Raw genomic sequence first — 21,496 nt, forward strand, 5'->3', positions numbered from 1 at the left:
CTTACGGCTGCCCGGGCCCTCAGGGAGCTCAGCTCGGGAGCCGGGCGGGGAGTACGAACGCGGCCGCTGGCTCCCGGGTGCTCTAGTCCGGACGCACAGCAGCATGACCCAGTCGGTGGTCGTACAGGGTAAGCTGCGCGGGAGGGTGGGCACCTTGTCGCCGCGCAGCCAACCGGCCTTGTTTTTCCTCCTAATGGCTACTCTCTTTCCCTCCTTTCGCTGATCGCAGTCGGCCAGTGCGGAAACCAGATCGGCTGCTGCTTCTGGGATCTGGCGCTAAGGGAGCACGCCGCGGTCAACCAGGTACCGACCCACCCTCCCGGAGACCACCCGCCTGTTACCGATGCTCGCGCAACAAACAAGAATAAGCAACAAATAAGCAAATAAGCAAGAATCAGTCCATTTGACCTTTTATCTTACTGATAGATACTGATAGAGGTTGTATAGGGTCTTCTCAGGAAAACACGAACTGGTTTTTAAGCGTTTGGTGGCGTTAGACCCAGAACAAACGCTAGCCAAATACCTTAAGTCTTAAGTCTCCCTCCCTGATTCTTAGGGTCTCATTTTTATCGGGATTCTTTTGAAGAGCAATGCGATAGTATTTGGGGAAGTACTTTGTAAAATAGGTAACGTGTGTGGTGTTATATTCCTGAATTTAGTCAACTTTAAAATGATCACCAGGAATCCAGAGAAATCTCTCTTTTGATGCACCTGTTCTGCAGTCCTATGGGGCTCCTTTCTTTAGCGCCCTCAGCTAAACTTTATCCATAGATCCTACGGCATTTACCTTTTAGGGAGGAAGAAGTCTGAGCATTTTTTGATAACTTGCATTTTTGTTGTTGTTATCATAGCCAAATACCAGCCATTACAGTATTGTGAGAATATTAAATCGAAAGGATTTCATTTGGGAAAGAAGCAAAACTTAATCAAATATATATATTTAATCAAATAACTTAATCAAATAAATATATTTTTTTCTTTTCAGAAAGGAATTTATGACGAGGCAATAAGCAGCTTCTTTAGAAATGTGGATACCAGGTAAGATGGGATTAAAGCCTGTCACATAGGATAATGATTCTTTTCATGTCATCAGATTGGGAGAGAATTCTTCAAAGGATAATAAAATAGTTGATAACTATAAAGAAGTTGTCTGGGTTGTTTGTTTGTTTTTCTCAGTATTGAAAGCATTTTTTCCCATTATTATTCCCATATCATTAATATTTCTCATACTATTCTGCAGAGCAAGACAGCAGGTTTCCTTTTAAGACCATGTTAAGGAACAAAAGAACCTTTAGTGTGCCTTCTTTTAACATGACCTTGAAATAAAGTTTTACTGAAGGACTGCTGAAAATTTCCCTCAGTGTATCTTGTTAATGCATTCAGGAATGGCCAACTTTTGAAAGAAAAATATATATATTTTTTTTTTTTTTTTTTACATTTCTGTGATATTTGTAGTCATTTGCTCTATAAGTAGAATGTGCTAAAAAGAAGGAAAGCAACTGTCAAATTACTTTTGTTTATTTTAATAAAGAATCTATATAACTATCTTTTATCTGAGAGAGTAATTTTGACATTCAAGGTGTGTCCGTAATGTTTAACGTTTAATCATTAAGTGTGTGTGTTTTACTTAAACTGTGGTGGACTTGAACTGAAAAGTCTATAGTGAATATCCATCTTTATCGTAATTCAATAAAAATTCTAGTTCTAGTTTGAATTAGTTTGTTGGGTATTTGAGGTAGTTATCTCCTAGAGAAAGCTAATGAATCCCCACTTCCCTGGTGAATTCCAGAGTCTGACCCTCAGGCTTGTAAACTTAGAAAACTTGTTGACATCTTGAGAATAAGTCCATTGCTCTCCAGCACAGGTCGGTAAACCAAACTCAAAGAGAATGGGAGATTAAAAAGCAGAAAGTCAATGTAGTAATTGACAGTAGGGACGGTAACTCCAGGGCACTAGATTTTCCTTTACTTTCAAAAGTGCATTCTCTTCTGTAGGAAATCTACCTGAAAAGCTAAATAGTAGAAAGTTGCTTGGTGACCATGGAATCAGGCCAAGGGAAGTTAGGTGTAGTACCTTAATGGCTGGTGTCATTTATTTTTATTATGTGGAAATATCTGCCATCTAGATTCCCCGGAACCTAAAACTAGATTCTAGAGCATCCTTTCCCCCTAAATACTGTTAAGAGACTAAAATTTGCCTTTGTAATACTTCCTTTTACGTGCTTCTAACTAAATTTCCACTCTCATCCCCTCTACTCGAGATGGCCAAACCTTTCACTAAGTATTACTTAGTTGAGGGGCGCCTGGGTGGCTCGGTTGAGCATCTGACTTTGGCTCAGGTCATGATCTCACGGTTCATGAGTTCGAGCTCTCCATCGAGCTCACTGCTGTCAGCCTGTCGGCGTAGAGCAGGCTTCGGATCCTCTGTCCCTCTCTCTCTCTGCCTCTCCCCTGCTGGCACCCTTTCTCTCAAAAATAAATTAAAAAAAAAATTTTTTTTTCAAGCATTACTTAGTTGAGACTCAGTCTGGCAGCTGTTCGTTCTTAATAATTGACTACATAACTGTACTCTTATCTACTCTGTTTTGTAATTTAAACCTGAAAACATTCTTATTTCCCCAATCCCGAGTTTCTCCAAAAAGGGGAACTGGGTCTTGGTATCTTGGTATTCTATGTACTATCAACACCTGGGAGCCTCCACATTAATACAAACAAATCTTTCAAAACCAAAACCACATATTTGTATACACTTCCATATCTATTTGACAAGATGACCATACCTTTTTAATAGCATACTAGGAATTTACCTATACTAGGGGTTAACAGGCCGTTTCTGTAAAGGACCAGATGATAAGTATTTTAGGTTTTGCAGACCATAAATTCTGTCACATTTGTTTGACTCTGCTGTTGTAGTGGGAATGCAGGTATAGCTTACTAGTGCATAAGCAAGCAAATGGGAAAGACTGTGTTTAAATAAAACTTTATGTAGGAAAATAAGCAGCTGGTCAGAGTTGGACCAAGGACCGTAGTTTACCAGCTCGACCTAGAGCATCATCTGTGCTCAATTCAACTTCCTTTCATATATTCTGTCTTCTTATCTACTGTATTGACTTACATAAACTTATATCTATGTGTGGTCATAGATGTACTTATTTTAGTAACTTTTGTTCAACATGAAATTCTAGGAACAGCCTGAGATATACAGTGATATCTAACTGGTGGCTTAAGCAGTAAAAGTATCCAGATATCTCATACAAAGAAATCTGGAAATCACATGATCTAACCTTGGAGAAGTGCCTTAAAGACCGAGGCACTGTCACTTCATTATTCATGTGGCGTCGGCTTCTTGTCCTCATATTTATTATTTCATAACTGTAAAGTGCACTCCATGCATCTATATTCACTCCATATTGGTGACCATGGAATCAGGCCAAGGGAAGTTAGGTGTAGTACCTTAATGGCTGGTGTCATTTTTATTATGTGGAAATATCTGCCATCTAGATTCCCCGGAACCTAGGAAACAAGAGTAGGACACTATAGGACACAGATATATATGTATATCTATATTCACTCCATGCATCTATATTCATATTTATATGCCAAGCACCAACAGCATCTGGTCCTCTTTATCAGAAACACTTCCCAGCATACCTCCTTTTTATCTCAGAACTGGATTAGATGGCCGGCCCTAACTACAAAGAAAGCCAGGGAAAAAAGTACCTCACTTTTTCAGCCTAATAGGAGGGTAGGGAAGGGAGAGGGAGAGGAATGGCATCTTCGCTGTTGCCTTTTGTGCCTGCCCCTCTAGGCCTATAAGTAGCTTTATTATATAAGTGGGAGTTAACTTTATTATCTAATAGCACTATTAGCCTTGGAAGATCTTATGACCTTTTCTCATTTTTTATCTTTCAGAGTGGTTGGTGATGGTGGCAATATTTCCAAGGGGAAAATTTGTTCTTTGAAAGCACGAGTAAGATCATATATATGCTTAGATTCTTTTATCATGTGTGTTTTTGAAAAAACTATACTTTGGTAACTATCATGAGAATAAAATTTTAATTTGACTTCTCAAATTAAGAAAAGTTTTTACTGGAGTGCCTAGGTGGCTCACTCAGTTGAGCAACTGACCTCAGTTCAGGTCATAATCTTGTTGTGGTCTGTGAGTTTGAGCCCCGCATGTGTTGGGCTCTGTGCCAACAGCTTGGAGCCTGGAGCCTTCTTTGGATCCTGTGTGTCCCTCTCTGTCTGCCCCTCCCCTGCTCACACTCCGTCTCTCTCTCTCAAAAATGAAGAAACATGAAAAAAAAATTTTTTTTTAGAAGTACTAAGCACATTTTAATATAAATAAGCAGACATTTATGTCTACCTGAAACGTTAGGGGAAAAGTTTTGTGCTTTAAATAAAAACACTGCATATTTAGCATTTTTTGTGTGTGAATGTTTCAGGGAAGAGCTACGTCTAGATAGATGATAACAAAAGGAATTTCCTTAACTCTAAGCCTGAAACATATATGAATGCAGGTTAATTTTTCATTTGAAGATAGTGGAAGATTTCTTTGCATCAGAATTACTATTCCCAATACAAAGCATGGATCCAGCCACGTGGTAGTGAATACCACAACCATGTAAGACCTCTTGAACAAAAATGCTTCGAGTCAGTAGCCCATATTTAGTGTTAAACTCATTCCAGCAACACTTCTCTTCCGTGATTGTCTACAACAAACTGCTTTTTCCAGTTGGTGATAAGTTATTTTTATAACAAGAAAGGCAGTTTAGATGCTATGGGAGGAATTGTGACGCTTCTATCAAAACTGACTTCCAGAGGTGCTTGAATGTCACTTTGTATTTTGCATGTTGCTTTAAGGTAATTTAGGTAATCTCCCACAAATTATCTTAAGTCTGTTTTGGAACACTGCCATTATAAGCTAATTTTTTTCTCTTTGTAATCTTACACAACTTGTAGTACACTACAGTTTGCCCAGACAGTGAAGTGTCTCTTATGTGGTTGATTAGATGTTAAAGTCAACATTTAAGGTAAAAATTGCATATCATCGTAAAATATCCTAGAAAACCCCTAAATTACCAGTAAATAGCCCTATATAGTCCAGTATACATAAAGTGTATGCATATTGCTTGCTATATACAAAAGATTGCATTTGCAGTACATAATTATTGTGTAGTCTTTCTGATATACTACTGTGATATACTATTAAACAATTAGAAATATAATATTTCTGATATACTGTGTAAGATAATTTTTTAAATTGCTTATAGTAGCATCGTTAATTACACAGTTTAATTCACAGAATTTAAATGGGCATAAATTACAACTTCACAACAGTTAGTATTCCATAAATACTGAACTTGACTGGCTCCTCTCAATGAGATAGTAGAGCATAGAGTTTGGTGGTTAAGAGTGAAGATTCTGCAGGTTTGAATCTTAGCTCTGTCACTTACTAGCTGGGCTAAAGTTATTTAACTTTCCTAGGCCTCAGTTTTTTTCATGTGTTAAGTGAAGGTAACTATAGTACCTACGCATAAGGTGAGGATCAAATGCAGAGCACTTAGAACAGTGCCATGTCATAAGCGCTTAACATTACGGGGTCACAAGCACTGAAGAAGCCCATAAACCAAGCCCTTTCTCTGTGACACTGAATCAAAGCTAATAGCTTTATAGTGTGCCCTAAGGTCATTTCATGTTTTTTTTTTAGCTTTTTAATTTATTTATTTCCCTTTTCACTCATCTTCCTCAGCGTAGAAGATGTGGGAAGTACAAATATAATTCTACTGCCATCCCTGCTTACGTTTTGCTGTATTTTCCTCCAGTCTTTTCTATTTTTCTTTCCATAGTTAATTTTATATTTTATATTTTCATTTTCCTCTGAGGAATAGAGGTTATCTCCCATGTCAGTAATGTTTGTGGTAATGAATTAGGTTTTCTTGGGCGTAGGGGCCCTATTGTCATCTTTAACATTGATCCATTGCCTTCGTTCGCACATAATAATAAGTTTACTGATTTGAATTGGACAGTTTGGGGCTGTGATTCATGAAGAGCAGCATGGTTGCTCTAGTGAGCAAATATGCATTAATGTACCCTACATTTATTGAGAATTTTTTTCTAGTTAGGCACCTTTTAAATTTCTGAGACCTTGTTCTCAAAACATTTACAGTCACGTAGGCACATGAATAAAAGAATTGTTAGAAAATCAGTTGAGGGGATTATTCAGTTCCTTTTTTTCCCCCACATGGTATTTTGGAGTAGGATAAGAGTTTAGAATCCATCTTTTAATTGTATTCCACCTCCTGAGGAGAGTGAAATTACTTTTTCATTCTTGTAACAGATTCTACATAAAGATTCAAATAAAGATTTGATTAAGCTTAAACTGTAAAAAGAACAATGCAACTTTTAGTTCATAAATTAATTTACAGAATAACTAGCTCTAAAGAAAAATATGCTAATTAAATTTTATTTCTCTTTCTCAGGCTGTCTTGATTGACATGGAGGAAGGGGTAGTAAATGAAATTCTGCAGGGACCGTTGAGAGATGTGTTTGATAGCAAGCAGCTCATCACTGATATTTCTGGCTCAGGGAATAATTGGTGAGAATGTGCTGTATGTAAAAATTGAATGTCCTCTGGAAAACAAAAGGAACAATCTTTCCTTCATTCTAATAGGTCCTAACATGAAAGCAAGATCTAACCTGCTATACCTACCTCTAGGCTTTTCAGCCCATCATCTTTTCCTTGATAAATGATGGTGTTTCTCAGTGCTGAAAAGCCACTTGTATCATAGTTCTTTCTCATTTTTTTTTTTTAAGAAAAAAATCATGAAAAATTGATTTACCAAAGTCCTTGTTGTAAATTGATTCTTAAATAATACTAGGGGCGCCTGGGTGGCTCAGTTGTTTAAGCATCCGACTTTGGCCTAGGTCATGATCTCGCGGTTTGTGAGTTCGAGCCCCACATCAGGCTCTGTGCTGACAGCTCAGAGCCTGGAGCCTATTTCAGATTCTGTGTCTCCCTTTCTCTCTCTGCCCCTCACCTACTCATGCTCGCTCGCTCTCTCTCTCTCTCTCTCTCTCAAAAATAAATAAGCTCTAAAAAAAAAAAAAAATACTAGTGACAAAAGTTTAAGTATTTTTATAAACTCTTCTCTTACCTGTGTTATTTGACTCTATCAAGTTCTCAGTTGGTCAGATTTAATAGAATTGATAAGAGGTGCAAGCCAGAACCAGTGTCCCAGCATTTAGGCTCAGCCCAAGGCTGTTTAGCTCTTAAATATATAATGGTCTGATCTCCTTAATGGGGTAAAAAGCTTCAACAATGATCATTTAATAGTTTCCATTGAAACTGTTTTTGCTGTTTTTTAAAAATTAAGTAGCTCCTTATTATTTGCAAACCTAGTATTTGTTATTTTATCTATTTACAGGCAATCCCTCAAGATCCTAATGTGTAGTGATGTGTAATTACAGGGCATCTGGCTGGCTCTTTCAGAAGAGTGTGCAATTCTTGATCGATGGGTCCTAAGGTTGAGCCCCATGTTGGGTGTAGAGATTACTTAAATAAATAAAAATTTAAAGCATGAATTTACATTTTGCGTTGTTAGAGTCTCATCTGGGGAGAACCAGTCACTAAATGAATCCATATGCCTACTTAACAGGCTTTCCACTAATTACTGTGTAATCTTTCTGTAATTTTGAGTTATACAACCTGACTATATGTTGTGGGAAAATCATTCATTCATTTTTTTAATCATTTAATCATTTTTAATGCATCAAAGTGCTACTTACAAATCTGATTAACCAAAAAAGCTTGCAGAGTCTTATAAGTATCAGTGTTCTTTTGTGTGCCAGTTTATCTAATAACACAACATGACTTATGTTTTCTCATATATTAAACCAATATGTTCAAAAGTCTTTATTTTTATTGTCATTCTAGTTGACTGTGTTCTGCTTTTTAATATGTAAAATTTACTGCAATCAGAATTTATTTTAAATGGAGATGAGAAACAGCTATGTAAATAAATTCTTATAATTATGCCTAAAGAAAAAAAAGAGAAGATAAATTTAGAAAACCATAGTTTAATAGCCATTGATAATGCTCTATTTTGTCATGATATTTGAGGATTATAGATATATATGTTTGTTACATTTTCTACCTAGTGTCTTTGAAATATCATCATATAATTTATTGATACGAAACCAGAAGAATGTACTTAATACAGTAAAAATACTTTTTCAAGTTTTTCTATAATCTTTTCATTTGGATCAGAAATAATAAAATCTTGAAATAATAAATGCCAGGGTGATTTTGTGATTTATATCTTTTTTTTCAGGGCTGTGGGTCACAAAGTTTTTGGCAGGCTTTATCAAGAACAGATTTTAGAGAAACTCAGAAAGTCGGCAGAGCACTGTGATTGTTTACAGTGTTTTTTTATAATACATTCCATGGGAGGAGGTAAAGTTATTCACTCATTTCCCTATAATAATGTGAAAGTGTAAATCGGAACTCATTTTGCAAACTGAAGGATGTTTTCAGACCTATGCTTAATAAAGGTAGAACTTTTAACACTCTGTGTTTATGAGTATGTACATAACTGCTTTTTATTTTAGATTTTTGTCAGATTTTGTTCCTATTATCATTTTTTTTAATTTAAGCCCTTTTAAGAGATAGTAGAACTGAATCTGAATTTTTTTTCTTCTACCTTTAGTTTCTTTTATAAAATTTCTGACTATATTTCAGTATATATGAGCTTTCTGGGAATGCTGACTTTCTCCTAAGGGTTTGTTTTTGCAATCTCATATCCTAACTAGAGCTAAGCATTTCTGGCTTAAAAATGTCCGTATTCTTCAACTACCTTCAGACCTTTCTTGTGTCCAATAAGAGACATAAATAAAAGAAATCCTTTTAGTCAGCTCCTTTAAATCTTTCCTTACATGGTAATTACCTTGACCTATAATAAATGATCTGCATTGCTTTCTTTTCCCTGGAAAGCCTGTTCCTTGCAAATGAAGTACTTTGCTCCTCTGTTCTATGAACTAGAAACATATTGTATTTTGCTAATTTCAAATAGGATTAGCGAGTTTTAAAAGAAAAATTTGCCATGCTATTTTTCTTCAAGCTGATATTAAGATTTTATATTCAACAGGTTATGTAAATTGATTTTTTCTACATATCTATTATGCAGTGTGATAGCATTTTAAAATTAAAGTTATAATTGCTATGTAAACCATGCCTTTAGAGGACCATTGTAATCACTGAATTAAGAAACAAATTTCTCTTCGTACTAGTATAATTAACCAAGTTTGGATCCGTTTTAAAAAAAAGAAACAATTTGATTTATATTTCATTATGGTGCCTTTTTAAATCCATCTTTTCAAAATCTCAGATTATACTTTATTCATAATTTACTGGCAAAAGTAAATAATAGTGAAGGTTAAAAATGGTCTCCTCTCTCACATCTAATTCCTAGTCTCTCTCCTCACAGGTAATTGAGTTTGCCAATGTCTGTCCTTCCAGATATTTTCTATGCCTGTTACGTATGTGTGTATATTTTTACATAAACAAGATCATGAGATGCTTATTACTCTGTAATTTTTTCCCTTTGTCTTTCCCGAATGTCTTTTAATATCATCTCTGTCTCATAGAATTCAATTGTGTTAATATAATAATTTTTAAAGTCTGTTTCTCATTAGTAGATGTTAAGTTTATGGTGTTCAGTTATTAAACACAGTCCTCAGTTGAATATCTGATACGTACATTTCTGCTCATTTGTGCCTCTATAGCTGTAGGTAATATTCCCAAAAGGAAAGTGGGACCAAAGAATATGTAAATTTTAAATTTTGATGCATGTTAATAAATACCTTGCCACATTATTTCACCGAACAATTTATACAAGTTTATTTCCCCACACTGTCACCAACACTGAGTATTAGAAGACCTGAATCTAACATATTCAAAATTGGATTGTTTTAATTTGGATGGCTTTGATTAGAAGAAAGGTTAAGCACGTTCATATCTATTCACCAATTGATTTATTATGAAGTACATGTTTACATACTTTCCCCATTTTTCTATTATTCATGGTTTTTTGGTTATTGATTTGTGAGACCTCTTTATGAAAGAAATTTAGTCCTTCATATGCATTGGAGATTTTTTTCTTAGTTTGCCTTTTTTATTTATGGGTTCTATATGTATATGTTTATATGGCTTTTAAAATATTTTAATGGAATTAAAACTGTCTTCTCTATAATGGCTCTGGTTTTTAACGTATGTTTCTACAAAAAAAAAAAAAAAAAAAAAAAAACAACCATAAAATTCCAGGTTCCTCACAATTTTATTCTAAATCATTTGTGCTGAGTTTTGTTTTCTTTCTTTGCAATTTTAATCCTCAGGAACAGGATCTGGACTTGGCACGTTTCTCTTAAAGGTGCTTGAGGACGAATTCCCAGAAGTATACAGATTTGTGACTTCAGTTTATCCTTCTGGTGAGGATGATGTCATAACCTCACCTTATAATAGCATCTTGGCAATGAAGGAACTTAATGAGCATGCAGACTGTGTGTTGCCCATTGACAACCAAGTAAGAAATGACATTGTAACTTATGGATATATCATGTATACATTCAGTCCTATGTTATGCATGTGTGTGCATATGAAACATTGTCTTCACCTTTCAGCTTTCCCACCTAAGAGGAAACATAAGTTTAAATTGTTTTTCTTTCTCTTCCTTTTTTCCTGGTAGAATGTCATCTGTGTCCGCTCTTAATAGCTTGTCTCCCAATATTTTTCCTTTAAAAGTCTTTATTTGACATCATTAGCAAAATTGACCTCATGGTGAATTCTGGAAAGTTGGGTACAACTATAAAGCCAAAGAGTCTGGTTACTTCAAGTGCTGGGGCTTTGAAAAAGCAGCACCAGAAGCCCTTTGATGCGATGAACAACATTGTGGCAAATTTGCTGCTGAACCTAACCAGGTAATCGTATTGATGGTATACCTAAGGACAGTTTACAGACTTCACTTTGCTTCTGATGATGCTTGCAGTAGCATTTTTGTAGTAGAACTTTTTAGTTGTTCTAGGTCATAAGAGCTTCTCTTTATTTTATTTTGTCTAGTATTTTGAGATCTTGGAGTGACAGACCAGAATTGTAATTTCTACGTGTCCAAAGCAACATTTCCTCAGATACATTCTATAGAATATTAATGGGTATCAAATGAAAAAAATTGTCACAGAGACAGTTGAGAACTTGGTTAGATAAAAGTAAGCATGGTTGGTTTGTTTGTTTGGCTGTAGAATGTCTTCCATCTTTTAAACCAGCTAATGTTTACCTCTTCATTCATTAGCTGTCCAAAATTTCTCCTTGACTTCGATCTAGAAGATTGCTTTGCCCTTATTATATTCCAAATTATAGAGCACACTAAGCAGACTCTTAACGAATTTAGTAAAATTTATAGGATAATTAAATAATTATTGCCCTGTATGTGTTTAACTCCACCTAAAGTCCATTTTAAGTAAGATATTTTTGTGTATGTAACGTGCAGCATAACAGTGTGTTGGTTACACATCATATAATCCACAAATAAGAATTGCTATAGATGTTGTATGTTATATTTTAATTATCTTTATACATGATGTTCATGATACTAAATTTCACTAATACAGAAAAAAAAGAGCATATATTTCCTAACTGAAGAACAATGTACAAAAGGATTTAAAAGTGCCTGCTGAATCAATCAAGCTACATTCAAAGTATAAAATTTTTAAGTTAATTTTTTTTTCTCTTGCTTTAATGTTAATTTTTTAGCTCTGCAAGGTTTGAAGGGTCCCTTAATATGGATCTTAATGAAATCAGCATGAATTTAGTTCCTTTTCCTCAACTGCATTATCTTGTGTCAAGCCTAACACCTCTGTATACACTGGCAGATGTTAATATTCCTACCCGAAGGTAAAGTGTAGCAATTTTATTCCAGTTACTTGATAATTTGAATTACTTTTTAAAAAAAAATTGTTTTTCAGTTTGTAATAACTCTGGGTATTTCTTTATATCATTTATAATTGATGACAACCATTTTTTCATGATTTGAATTCTTTATTTACAGGTCATTGTTTAAAAAGTCAATATTAAGGGGCACCCGGGTGGTTCAGTTGGTTACGCCTTGGGCTCTTGACTTCAGCTCAGGTTACAGTTCGTGGGTTTGAGCCCCATATCTAGCTCTGTGCTGACAATGCAGATCCTGCTTGGGATTCTCTCTCCCTCTCTGCCCCTCCCCACTCATGTTCTCTGTCTCTCGGTCTCTCTGTCTCTCTCTCTCAAGATAAACTTTAAAAAGTCAATATTAAGCTATTTGGAATTTAAATTTTTAAGCTAACTAAATGAAGATACAGTTTTTATTGAAAAGGATTTAAGGGCTTTGAAGTCTGACATAGTAAGTCTAAATGCTAATTATGTCACTAGCTACAGGACCTTGGGCATGTGACAAACTTCCTTTCCATTTTTCTCATCTGTAAGTACGAGAATCAATGCACCTATCTCTTTTCCTTGTTGGCTATATTAAATAAGAGTATCTTTTAAAGCTATCACGGTCTAGCACCATAGAACTAGGCTTTCCAATATTATTGTTTATGGTAGCTGTTACCTATCATTTCCAGAACACCTTGTTTTGTAAGTGTGTGTCATTTATAAGCATAAAACTTAAGAGGCAACAAAAAAAATTAGTTGAAAAAAACTGTTAGCATATATGGTGATAATGAGCTTGAAAAGGTCCAACTGGCATCCACAGTTGAGAGTAAAGGTCCTGTCACACTCTGTAAGAGGATAGTATGTAAATTATAAAGTAAAAACTGGATTAAAGTTTTTATAGTTTTAAGTTTTGGCAAAATAACAATTCTACACTGTGGGAATGTCACAGTGATATTGATTAACTTTTATTTAAGCTGGTAACAAATAACCAGTTGTGCCAACTAATAGATAGGACTCTTTCTGCATAGGATACTGATGACCTTAAGTTAAGCAGCTTGCATAGTGTATAGAACATGGTGATCATTCATTAAATATTCACTGTTTTTATCAGCCCAATGTATTAAAAATTAATGTATTTAAATAAAATGTGCATCATTAATGTGGACACAATGTAAATTCATACTAAACTATTTATTATACATTAGTGATAATCGAGACATTTTTTACATTTAATTAAGTACAGCTATAAAGGAGAAAATGTTTGACTTGGTCCTTCAACCTGAATGTTTCAAAGCCAATTAAATTTCTTTTTAATCCTGCTTTTTGGCATATTTTGATAAAAATAACACTACTTCAACAGTTTTTATTCATATAATCATAATTTGTTACAAAGGATTATTTTTAATTAAAATGTGTTTGTGAAAATGTATAAGGGACTTTAAAGATTTTAGACTCTTAAAGAGCTTGTCACATGTTCTTTCTATCTCTGTGTTCTTTTTTTCTGCTGTACTGTATATATTTCATAGGCTGCCATATCAGCATATGAACACATTTATCCTTGAGTAAAGTAATAAAATGTTTTAAAATTGTACTATTAAAAGTCATAGTTTTAAAATTCTTTAATTTCTTATTAATAGTTTCTAAACAAATGAGAATGGTTTTTGTTGTACCTTTTATTAATAAATGTCATTTCTGTACCTAGTCCCATTTTTATCACATGAAAATAATGAGCACATCTGAGAAGTATGTGCATGTTTCTTGAAATCCCGTATTTCTAATGTAAATAAAGATAAGTATCCCAAACTTACAAAAAGCTCCTTACTAGTTCTTATATTTTGTGTCAGAAAATAAATCACGAGTAAGTGTGCTCGTTTTCTGTATGGTGGTTCTTAACCTTTTCTGGGTTTCCTTAACTCCATAAAAATGCCCAGAAGTACATAACACACCAAAATTTTGAACACAGTAGCAAAAGATTTATGAATCCCCCGTAGCGCTCACCATTCCTTAAAGGAGTCTTCTGTTCTTGCTGTCACATAACCAAGACAGAATGTAAGCTCTATTAGAGTAGGAAGTTTTTGTTGTTGTTCACTGCTGGGTCTCTTGCATGTTAAATAGTGCCTGGCACATAATAAGCATTTGGTAAATAACTGCTGAATGAGTAGGTAGCACAGTGCGATTTTTGCAGCACCCCCCAGACATTCTGCAGTTTCCGCATACAGAATCTTGGCTAGAGTTATCTAAGGAACCTAATCATATTTGTATTGAGGCAAGTGAGATTTGAGAACCAGACTGGGGCTATATTAAGGAAGGGCCTAGGATGCTGTGAATTGTTAGGTATAAACTTGTTAGCACCTTTTTCTTCCTCTCTTTAAATGAAGGATAAAAGATGTCCTCTTTTTTCGTATTTTTCATCAAGATTGCTTTGAGAAAACGATAACTGAAATTTAGAACGTATTTGTGTATGTATTTACCTGTAGATGATGATCCCTGCATTTTGTATGTATAAACATAGAAGTAATATTTAGTATAAACAGTGATTCTTTCATTGTTCTAGGTTGGATCAGATGTTTTCAGATGCCTTTAGTAAAGATCACCAGCTAATTCGGGCTGACCCCAAACATAGCCTCTACCTCGCCTGTGCCCTTATGGTTAGAGGAAATGTACAGGTTTCAGATCTTCGCAGAAATATTGAAAGGTTTGATTTTATATTTTCCTGATAATTTATGTGTACCACTTGTGACAATGTAGCATGGTAGTTCAGATGGCCTGTCTTCCAATTCTAGCATTTGCCATTTAACTAAAGCGTGACCTCGAGCAAACTACTTAGCCCCTCTTGGCCTTACTTTTTTCAAATGTAAAACAAGAATAATAGTACAAAATTGTTATTTGTGAATAGTGAATGATACAGGAGATGTTTTATTTTCTTTTTTTATTTTCAATTTTTTTGAATGTTTATTTATTTTTGAGAGAGCGCGCGCGCACACGCAAGCAGGGGAGGGGCAGAGAGAGGGCTAGACACAGAATGCGAAGTAGGCTCCAGGCTCTGAGCTGTCAGCAGAGCCCAATGCGGGGCTCCAACTCACAAATTGCGAGATCATGACCTCAGCCAAAGTTGGACGCTTAACTGACTGAGCCACCCAGGTGCTCTAAGATGTCTTATTTTCTGAAAATGTTCAGAAAATTTAACTATTGTTGTTTTATTACCACCACCACCACTTCGCTGCTTCTAAGTTTATGTTTTACTATTTTTTGACCGTCTGTTTTTTAGGAAAACTACTCGATTGAATTACAAAGTAAAGAAAATTACAATATTTTCATTTCTTTTCTTCCCCAGATTTTATGTCCTCCTAACTAAATGTCCCTTAGTTCACTGTCAGACTGTACCATGATACTGTTAATAGTAAAAAGTAGATAACTTTACCTTATATATTAAGCAATTAGAATGGTAATTACCATTAGTAATGTCCATTGCCATATATGGCAGATGTTTTCATTACCTTCATTCTCACCTTTGAGTTTTTGTATCTCAGATTAAAACCTTCTCTACAGTTTATCTCCTGGAATCAAGAAGGCTGGAAAACCAGCCTGTGTTCAGTACCTCCCGTGGGGCATTCCCATTCATTATTAGCTCTAGCAAATAACACATGCGTGAAGCCTACCTTCATGGAACTCAGAGAGAGATTCATGAGGCTCTACAAGAAAAAGGTAATTATCAGTACACTTTTGTAACTATGTGTTTTTATTTGGGCTATTTAAGATGTATTCTTGTGAGTTATACTGTTACAAATCAGGGGCACTCCTGACTACTGTATTCGTTGTACTCAGACTACCTAAATGAGAAATCTCCTGAGTTTATAGGATTTGAGTTCTCATTTCTCTCGTAAAATTGAGTGAACTGTTATTTTAATAAAGTATATCTGTGTTTCGGGGCACCTGGGTGGCCCAGTCAGTTAAGTGTCCGACTTTGGCTCAGGTCATGATCTCACAGTTCATGGGTTTGAGCCCCACATTGGGCTCAGTGCTGACAGCTCAGAGCCTGGAGCCTGCTTTGGATTCTGTGTCTCCCTCTCTCTCTGCCCCTCCCTGCTCATGCTCTCTCTCTCTCTCTCTCTCTCTCTCTCTCTCTCTCTCTCAAAAATAAACATAAATAAAAAAAGAATATGTCTTAGGATAGTTACATTTGTATCAAGTTTCCTGAAAATGGTCAACATTATCCTTTGTTTGTAGGCTCATCTTCATCACTATCTACAAATTGAAGGGATGGAGGAAAGCTGTTTCATGGAAGCCGTGTCATCTTTATCCACGCTCATAGAGGAATATAACCAACTGGACGCCACACGAAGCATGCCTGTGGAAGATTTACCTAGACTAAGCGTAGCTGTGTAAAACAGAACCCCAAAAGTACTTTTACTATTCTGAATTTCACATTTTTTGGTCACTTTTTCTGTTTTCAGAACTTTTGTGATTCAGAAAGTCTAGTTTGCACTTTTCATATTAGAAAGCATTTTTGCCTTAAAAAAAAAGAGTGGTTTTCCTTTCATCACAATTCGTGGGCGATACCAGTGTGTGACATTACTGAAAGTCCTAGTACCTTTGACCTCAAACATTTATCTTCAGAAAGTTCCCCTTTTCTGAAATTGAGAAAACAGAGTTCAACATTTTACTTTATTTAGAGTTTCATATTCAGGCATTCATACAATGGTAATCATGTCTTCAATAAAAATCTTACACAGATTTTCATATATTTATTTATAATTTATTTTTTCAGCCCTGGAATTTGCCCTGGAATTGTTTGGTATAACTAGAGCTGTTAAATAAATTTATAATTTATTTGGTTGAATTCTCCTGATTCTTTAAAAGTGAGTACGAGGAGTAATAGAAGAACACAATATAAATATTTCTGTGTAATACCCACTAACTTTTCAGGGATAGGTGTTATTACAGCTATTAGGGAGGTTTTGTTTCTTGTTTGGGTAACCACTTGTTTGCACTGAAAAGAATTTTTACGTTTATTTTAACATGTATTTGTATTAAATTATCTTTAAATATAATGCTTTTTATTAAACCAGTTGATTTTATAATAATAAATGTCCATATTTTTAAACAGCATTATTATTGGTTTTGCTTGTCACCATTTATATCAGCAAACAGAATGTTACTTAGCCTGATACCTTCTTCCGAACTTTGCAGAAATGGTTGTAATAGTCTAGTGAAAGTGTTCTCGTTACTATAATCTCCAGCTCTAGGTTTTAACATTAATTTATCTTTAAATAAAATAACTTATATTTTAAGTCCATAGATAGATTTGTCATTTAAGGAAGTAATTTTTAGGGACAATTTATTTTCAAGCCAGAATAATCCATTGTGTGCTTTTCTTTAGTGTTACATTCTTAAGTTTCTTTCCTTTTCAAAGTAAGGATACTGCTTTTTATCTTTATCTTGGAAATTTAATTTTTTACATTATTTGGTATATAAACTTTTAGATTACAGTTGTCAACAATGGCCAACGAAGTTCTACTTTCTCCTTCCAAAAGAAACCTTAATAAACTCATATTCAGGATAGGGCAATGGAAGCTATAAATATATTTACAGTTTAATCTTATTCCTTTTTAAGAATCAACCTAGAATCTTGCTCACCATGTAATGATTATCATCTGATGGGATCCTAGGCTACATTGTCAAAGTACACAAAGTTTTAAAAGCTAGTTTTAAGAGTTTTAAACTTTTTACACATCTTCAACAAAGTATTCCAGATTAATTTATAGAATGAAATGTTTTCTTGTAAATTGTATAATTTTCCATTATGTATGGAATATGTAGATGGAACCAAGTATCTGTGTATTTCATAATTATACATTTTAAAGAGTTCACTTTTAAGGTTTTTAAGTTTTACATAAATTTTTTTAACAAGCCTTTTTAAAAGCTTCTATTGCCTTAAATACAGTCATTTGAGAATAAGTAGGCATTCTTACTGTTTTAAATCAATAAGGTAGATTTGCCACCCTTTAAAACCATTCTAATTTTATGATGGTAACCTACATGATTACCTAAACTTAACTTTTCCCATATAAAGTTGGTTTTATAGGATCTTGAGCTCAGAAAATACATCTCCTGGATCTCTGCAGTTTCTTTGACATACACAAGATGTAATCCACAGCATCTTCCATTTAAATGACCCTTCATTTGGGCAATCAAATTGAATGGTAATCATTTTAGACTTGTTAGGGACACAGCATCTCTTATCCAAGCATACTCCACAGAAAGTGGGTTTGTAACTTTGAGTGCTTGAGCATCCAGAAAAGATGAATTTTTCAGCTTTGAGAAGTTGGAAAGTGGGTTGGCACGTTTTTCCTTTAGGGATCTGAAAAGGTACATAACATTAAGAAGTCATTAGAAAAGTGATACTATATACAGAACATTTTTACAGCACAAACACAGGTATAATTATTTCCAGGGCATTAATATTTCTTAGTGAATCAGCACTCTCTTTTCTACCTTTGAATTCCACCCCCCACCTCCCCCACCCAGAGGTCTGTCCTCCCTGTTCTTGCTCCATCATAGGACCCACTCCCTGTTTTTGTTGCTCTCCACCCTTCATTTCCACAATTTCCACAATGAAAATTTGTCTTATTTAATATCAAGGGCCACGTCTTATTAGATGTTTATTTACCTCAGGCTTAGCAAATTCCCTAACAAAACTCAGTTTTGAGTGGATGAATAAATACCTTAATCCCTTTAAAACTGAGTTGTCAACTTCTTAATATGGTAGGGAATAACTTGGGGATGAGAAAGATTTTGTAGCATTTCCAAAACTTACTCTTGAGACCGTCATCTTGCCTTGTTCTAGAAGTAGGACCAGCTCTAGTTACACCAAACAATTCCGGGGTAAATATTTTATCATAGTCCTTTGGCAAGTTTACTATCTAATAAGCACAGAGCATTTTGGAAATGGTGGTTTCTCCCTCCAAGTTGGTGATCTATAACCAAGATCAGAACTCTGATGTTCATAATGTCAGTTCTTATAATTATGATACAGCAACCAAAATCTTTTACCCACTGCTTTGATTCCGCTACATAAAATTAACATATTTTTTAAAAGTTAGACTCTGAAAAGGATTTGCTTTTTAAAAGCATGCATAGTGGGGGTACCACAACAAATCAGGCTGATCAAGACCCACACTGTTAAGCTACTAGAGTACCTAGAATCAGCAGGCTAACACTACCTCCCTGCTTGGTAAGATTTCCCCCCATGAAATGCAATTAGATTAATACTTCCTTTCCTCCCAAATAGTTTGACTTTAAGAGTTACAATGAGGTGATTTTCTTTTTACAAGAATCGCATACTGTCTATCCCTCTATAAAACGTACTTTTCAGGAGTCTCTTAATATTGAATTACAATGAAACTAAATCTGATTAAATTTTACCTTTATTCTCTTCGATATGTTACTGTCACAGGGTTGAATATAACACAGTCTTTTCTCTTTTCTCATTTCACAGTTGCTATTTTCATTGGTCACCCTATCAGATATTCCCATGCCACAGGTTCTGGAGCAAGGGGTCCACTTTGTTGCTTGCACAAGACATTTTCTTTTCCAAATAAGTGGGAGATTCCTATAAGCTAAAATAAAGGGGGAAAAGGACATGTGTATACATAATTATGTACTCACACAGATAGACAACTTTTAATAATTATTTTTAAGCTAATAGTAAATAGATCAGAACTTTTCCTTTTATGCAGTGTAACTCAGAATAAAATAAACTTGCAGTCTAATTCATCATGCTCTCTCCTACTTTCAAATTACCTTTTTTTTTTTTTTTAATGTTTATTTATTTTCGATAGAGAAAGAGAATGTGAGCCGGGAGGGTCAGAGAGAGAGGGAGATACAGAATCCGAAGCAGGCTCCAGGTTCTGAGCTGTTAGCACAGAGCCCGATGCGGGGCTTGAACTCACAAACTGTGAGATCATGACCTGAGCTGAAGTTGGACACCCAACCGACTGAGCCACCCAGGTGTCCCCAAATTACCTTTTAGCCAAATGAAGAATAAAGATAATTTATCTTTGAAAATCTGAGTAAATGTATCCATTTGCTTCTGCTTAGTAGCTCATTCTCTTAGTACTAAACTACTTGCCTCTCGCTAGATATTATTTTCAAAAATGAAATAGACATTAGTAGGATTAAGAAATTCAAGGTATTAGTCAGAATGATGTCTTAATGTTAACTTTCATGGCATGCTAAAATCTAAAATACAAAAGTTATGTTTGAGAATAAACTATTAAGGCCAGTTATTTTTCCTCTACTTGTTTTAATCTGGTCTTTTAGAAAATTCTCTACATTACATTGAACTAATCAAAATAACCATATACTAAGTCATAGTGAGTGTGTAATCTATTCTGTTCATTCAGCTTAATTAAGCTACATTCCCTGTGGTATCAGGCCCATGGTATTCTTTCCATTGGCCAGCCATTTCAAATCACTTATAGAAAGAAATGGCAAAGGAAAAGACAGATCTATGGGCGGGTGGGTAATTTGCTGGACAGATGGAGCCCCTCCACTGATTGATGCTTAGCAGAAGGGAGGGGAAGGGGGGGGGTGAATAACGAGAATATAATGAGTGCATAATAATTCCTCCATCTTATAAATCCACTGGGAGCTTCTTGTTCTGCTCATGAATGAGTCAGGCCATTGGTTCATTTTAAACACTACATTTTAGTTGTCTCAAAGCATTTCCTTAAGGTTAATATGCATCCTAAAACGGATACTTGGAATAAGGTTGTGATTTGAGTCTGCAGTTGAATATAGCAAAATTCTGGCTATGCTACTTCAAAATGGAAATTTAAAACTCTGAAAAGATGCCCCCCCTCCCCACAACTACCTTCTTGATAGGAAATATCAGTCACTTTGAAGTGTGTGCCGTCTTCGAATAAATGATACTTTACTGCTTTCAGTGTTATTAACGGTAGGATGTTGCAATTGCACAAGGAACTGAGGGAGAGGAAGCAGAAACATGAAGATACCTGGAAGGTAGACAACAGTTTAAAGACCTCAATGCAGGAAGCAGATTAAAAGCCTGGCACGCATCTGCAATAAATAAAGGTAGGTTAGATTATCACATTACCAATAACCCCCTTAAAAAGTGAAGCCAAGAGCTGCAGTTCAGGAAGTTAACATTAAGAAGCAAGAAGACTAGAAGAGCTTTTAAAGTAAGAGTTTAGTATTTGGTGAGCAGTGAGAAAAGCATGGGGGCATTATGTCACTGCATATGCTTCATTGTGAGCGAGCAAAAGCTAGAATCCAACCGTAGGCCATCTGGAGTAAAGTATGCCCAAATACACCTTAACGTGTATATTGGTCACTGTTTGCTTTTAAAACCCAAACTTCTCTTTGGGCCCCTAACCACAGTTTCACAGGTAAGCAGAGGAGAGACGTTAGACTGAACATACACTAACATATCTAGACCTGTGGTCTCAATTACCAGAGAGCACAGTGGCAGAATTTCTCACTTTTTGTAGCAAAGCACGAGCCACTGAGACTGACC

The 21,496-nt window shown here is 35.2% G+C and overlaps 2 protein-coding genes across 4 annotated transcripts in view; one reads left to right on the forward strand and one right to left on the reverse strand.

Moving 5' to 3' along the window:
- On the forward strand, nucleotides 1–17,065 carry TUBE1 (tubulin epsilon 1). Of its 3 annotated transcripts, none has more exons than XR_002078277.2 (12): nucleotides 1–128; nucleotides 230–303; nucleotides 986–1,038; nucleotides 3,912–3,969; nucleotides 6,482–6,597; nucleotides 8,333–8,454; nucleotides 10,392–10,579; nucleotides 10,798–10,973; nucleotides 11,803–11,943; nucleotides 14,513–14,653; nucleotides 15,508–15,663; nucleotides 16,186–16,297. XR_002078277.2 is itself a non-coding variant. In XM_019443123.2 (12 exons), exons 1-12 carry the CDS (start codon nucleotides 104–106, stop codon nucleotides 16,342–16,344), a joined length of 1,428 nt encoding a protein of 475 aa, XP_019298668.2. In that variant the 5' UTR covers nucleotides 1–103; the 3' UTR covers nucleotides 16,345–17,065. The 3 variants fall into 3 exon arrangements, 2 of the variants coding, with proteins under 2 accessions (XP_019298668.2, XP_019298670.2); XM_019443123.2 differs by having other exon boundaries at nucleotides 15,489–15,663; nucleotides 16,186–17,065; XM_019443125.2 differs by lacking the exons at nucleotides 1–128; nucleotides 3,912–3,969 and having other exon boundaries at nucleotides 247–303; nucleotides 15,489–15,663; nucleotides 16,186–17,065.
- CCN6 (cellular communication network factor 6) overlaps nucleotides 16,610–21,496 on the reverse strand; it is an 18,291-nt gene continuing 13,404 nt past the window's right edge. The window contains exons 4-5 of the mRNA XM_019443122.2: nucleotides 19,384–19,577; nucleotides 16,610–18,319 (exon numbers count right to left, since the gene is read on the reverse strand). Of these exons, the coding sequence (XP_019298667.2) occupies nucleotides 18,038–18,319; nucleotides 19,384–19,577 (476 nt within the window). The 3' untranslated portion in view covers nucleotides 16,610–18,037. The remainder of the gene's footprint in view (nucleotides 18,320–19,383; nucleotides 19,578–21,496) is intronic.

Source organism: Panthera pardus, unplaced genomic scaffold, assembly GCF_024362965.1.
Source record: "Panthera pardus isolate Hobbes unplaced genomic scaffold, ASM2436296v1 HiC_scaffold_17, whole genome shotgun sequence".
Taxonomy (NCBI): Eukaryota; Metazoa; Chordata; class Mammalia; order Carnivora; family Felidae; genus Panthera; species Panthera pardus.

Excerpts from the sequence above, each read along its gene's own strand:
- TUBE1 (XM_019443123.2), top strand. The coding sequence starts at position 104 with ATGACCCAGTCGGTGGTCGTACAGG. Across the intron at positions 1,039-3,911 it reads TTTAGAAATGTGGATACCAG|AGTGGTTGGTGATGGTGGCA; the intron begins GTAAGATGGGAT and ends TTTATCTTTCAG. Across the intron at positions 10,974-11,802 it reads TTGCTGCTGAACCTAACCAG|CTCTGCAAGGTTTGAAGGGT; the intron begins GTAATCGTATTG and ends TTAATTTTTTAG.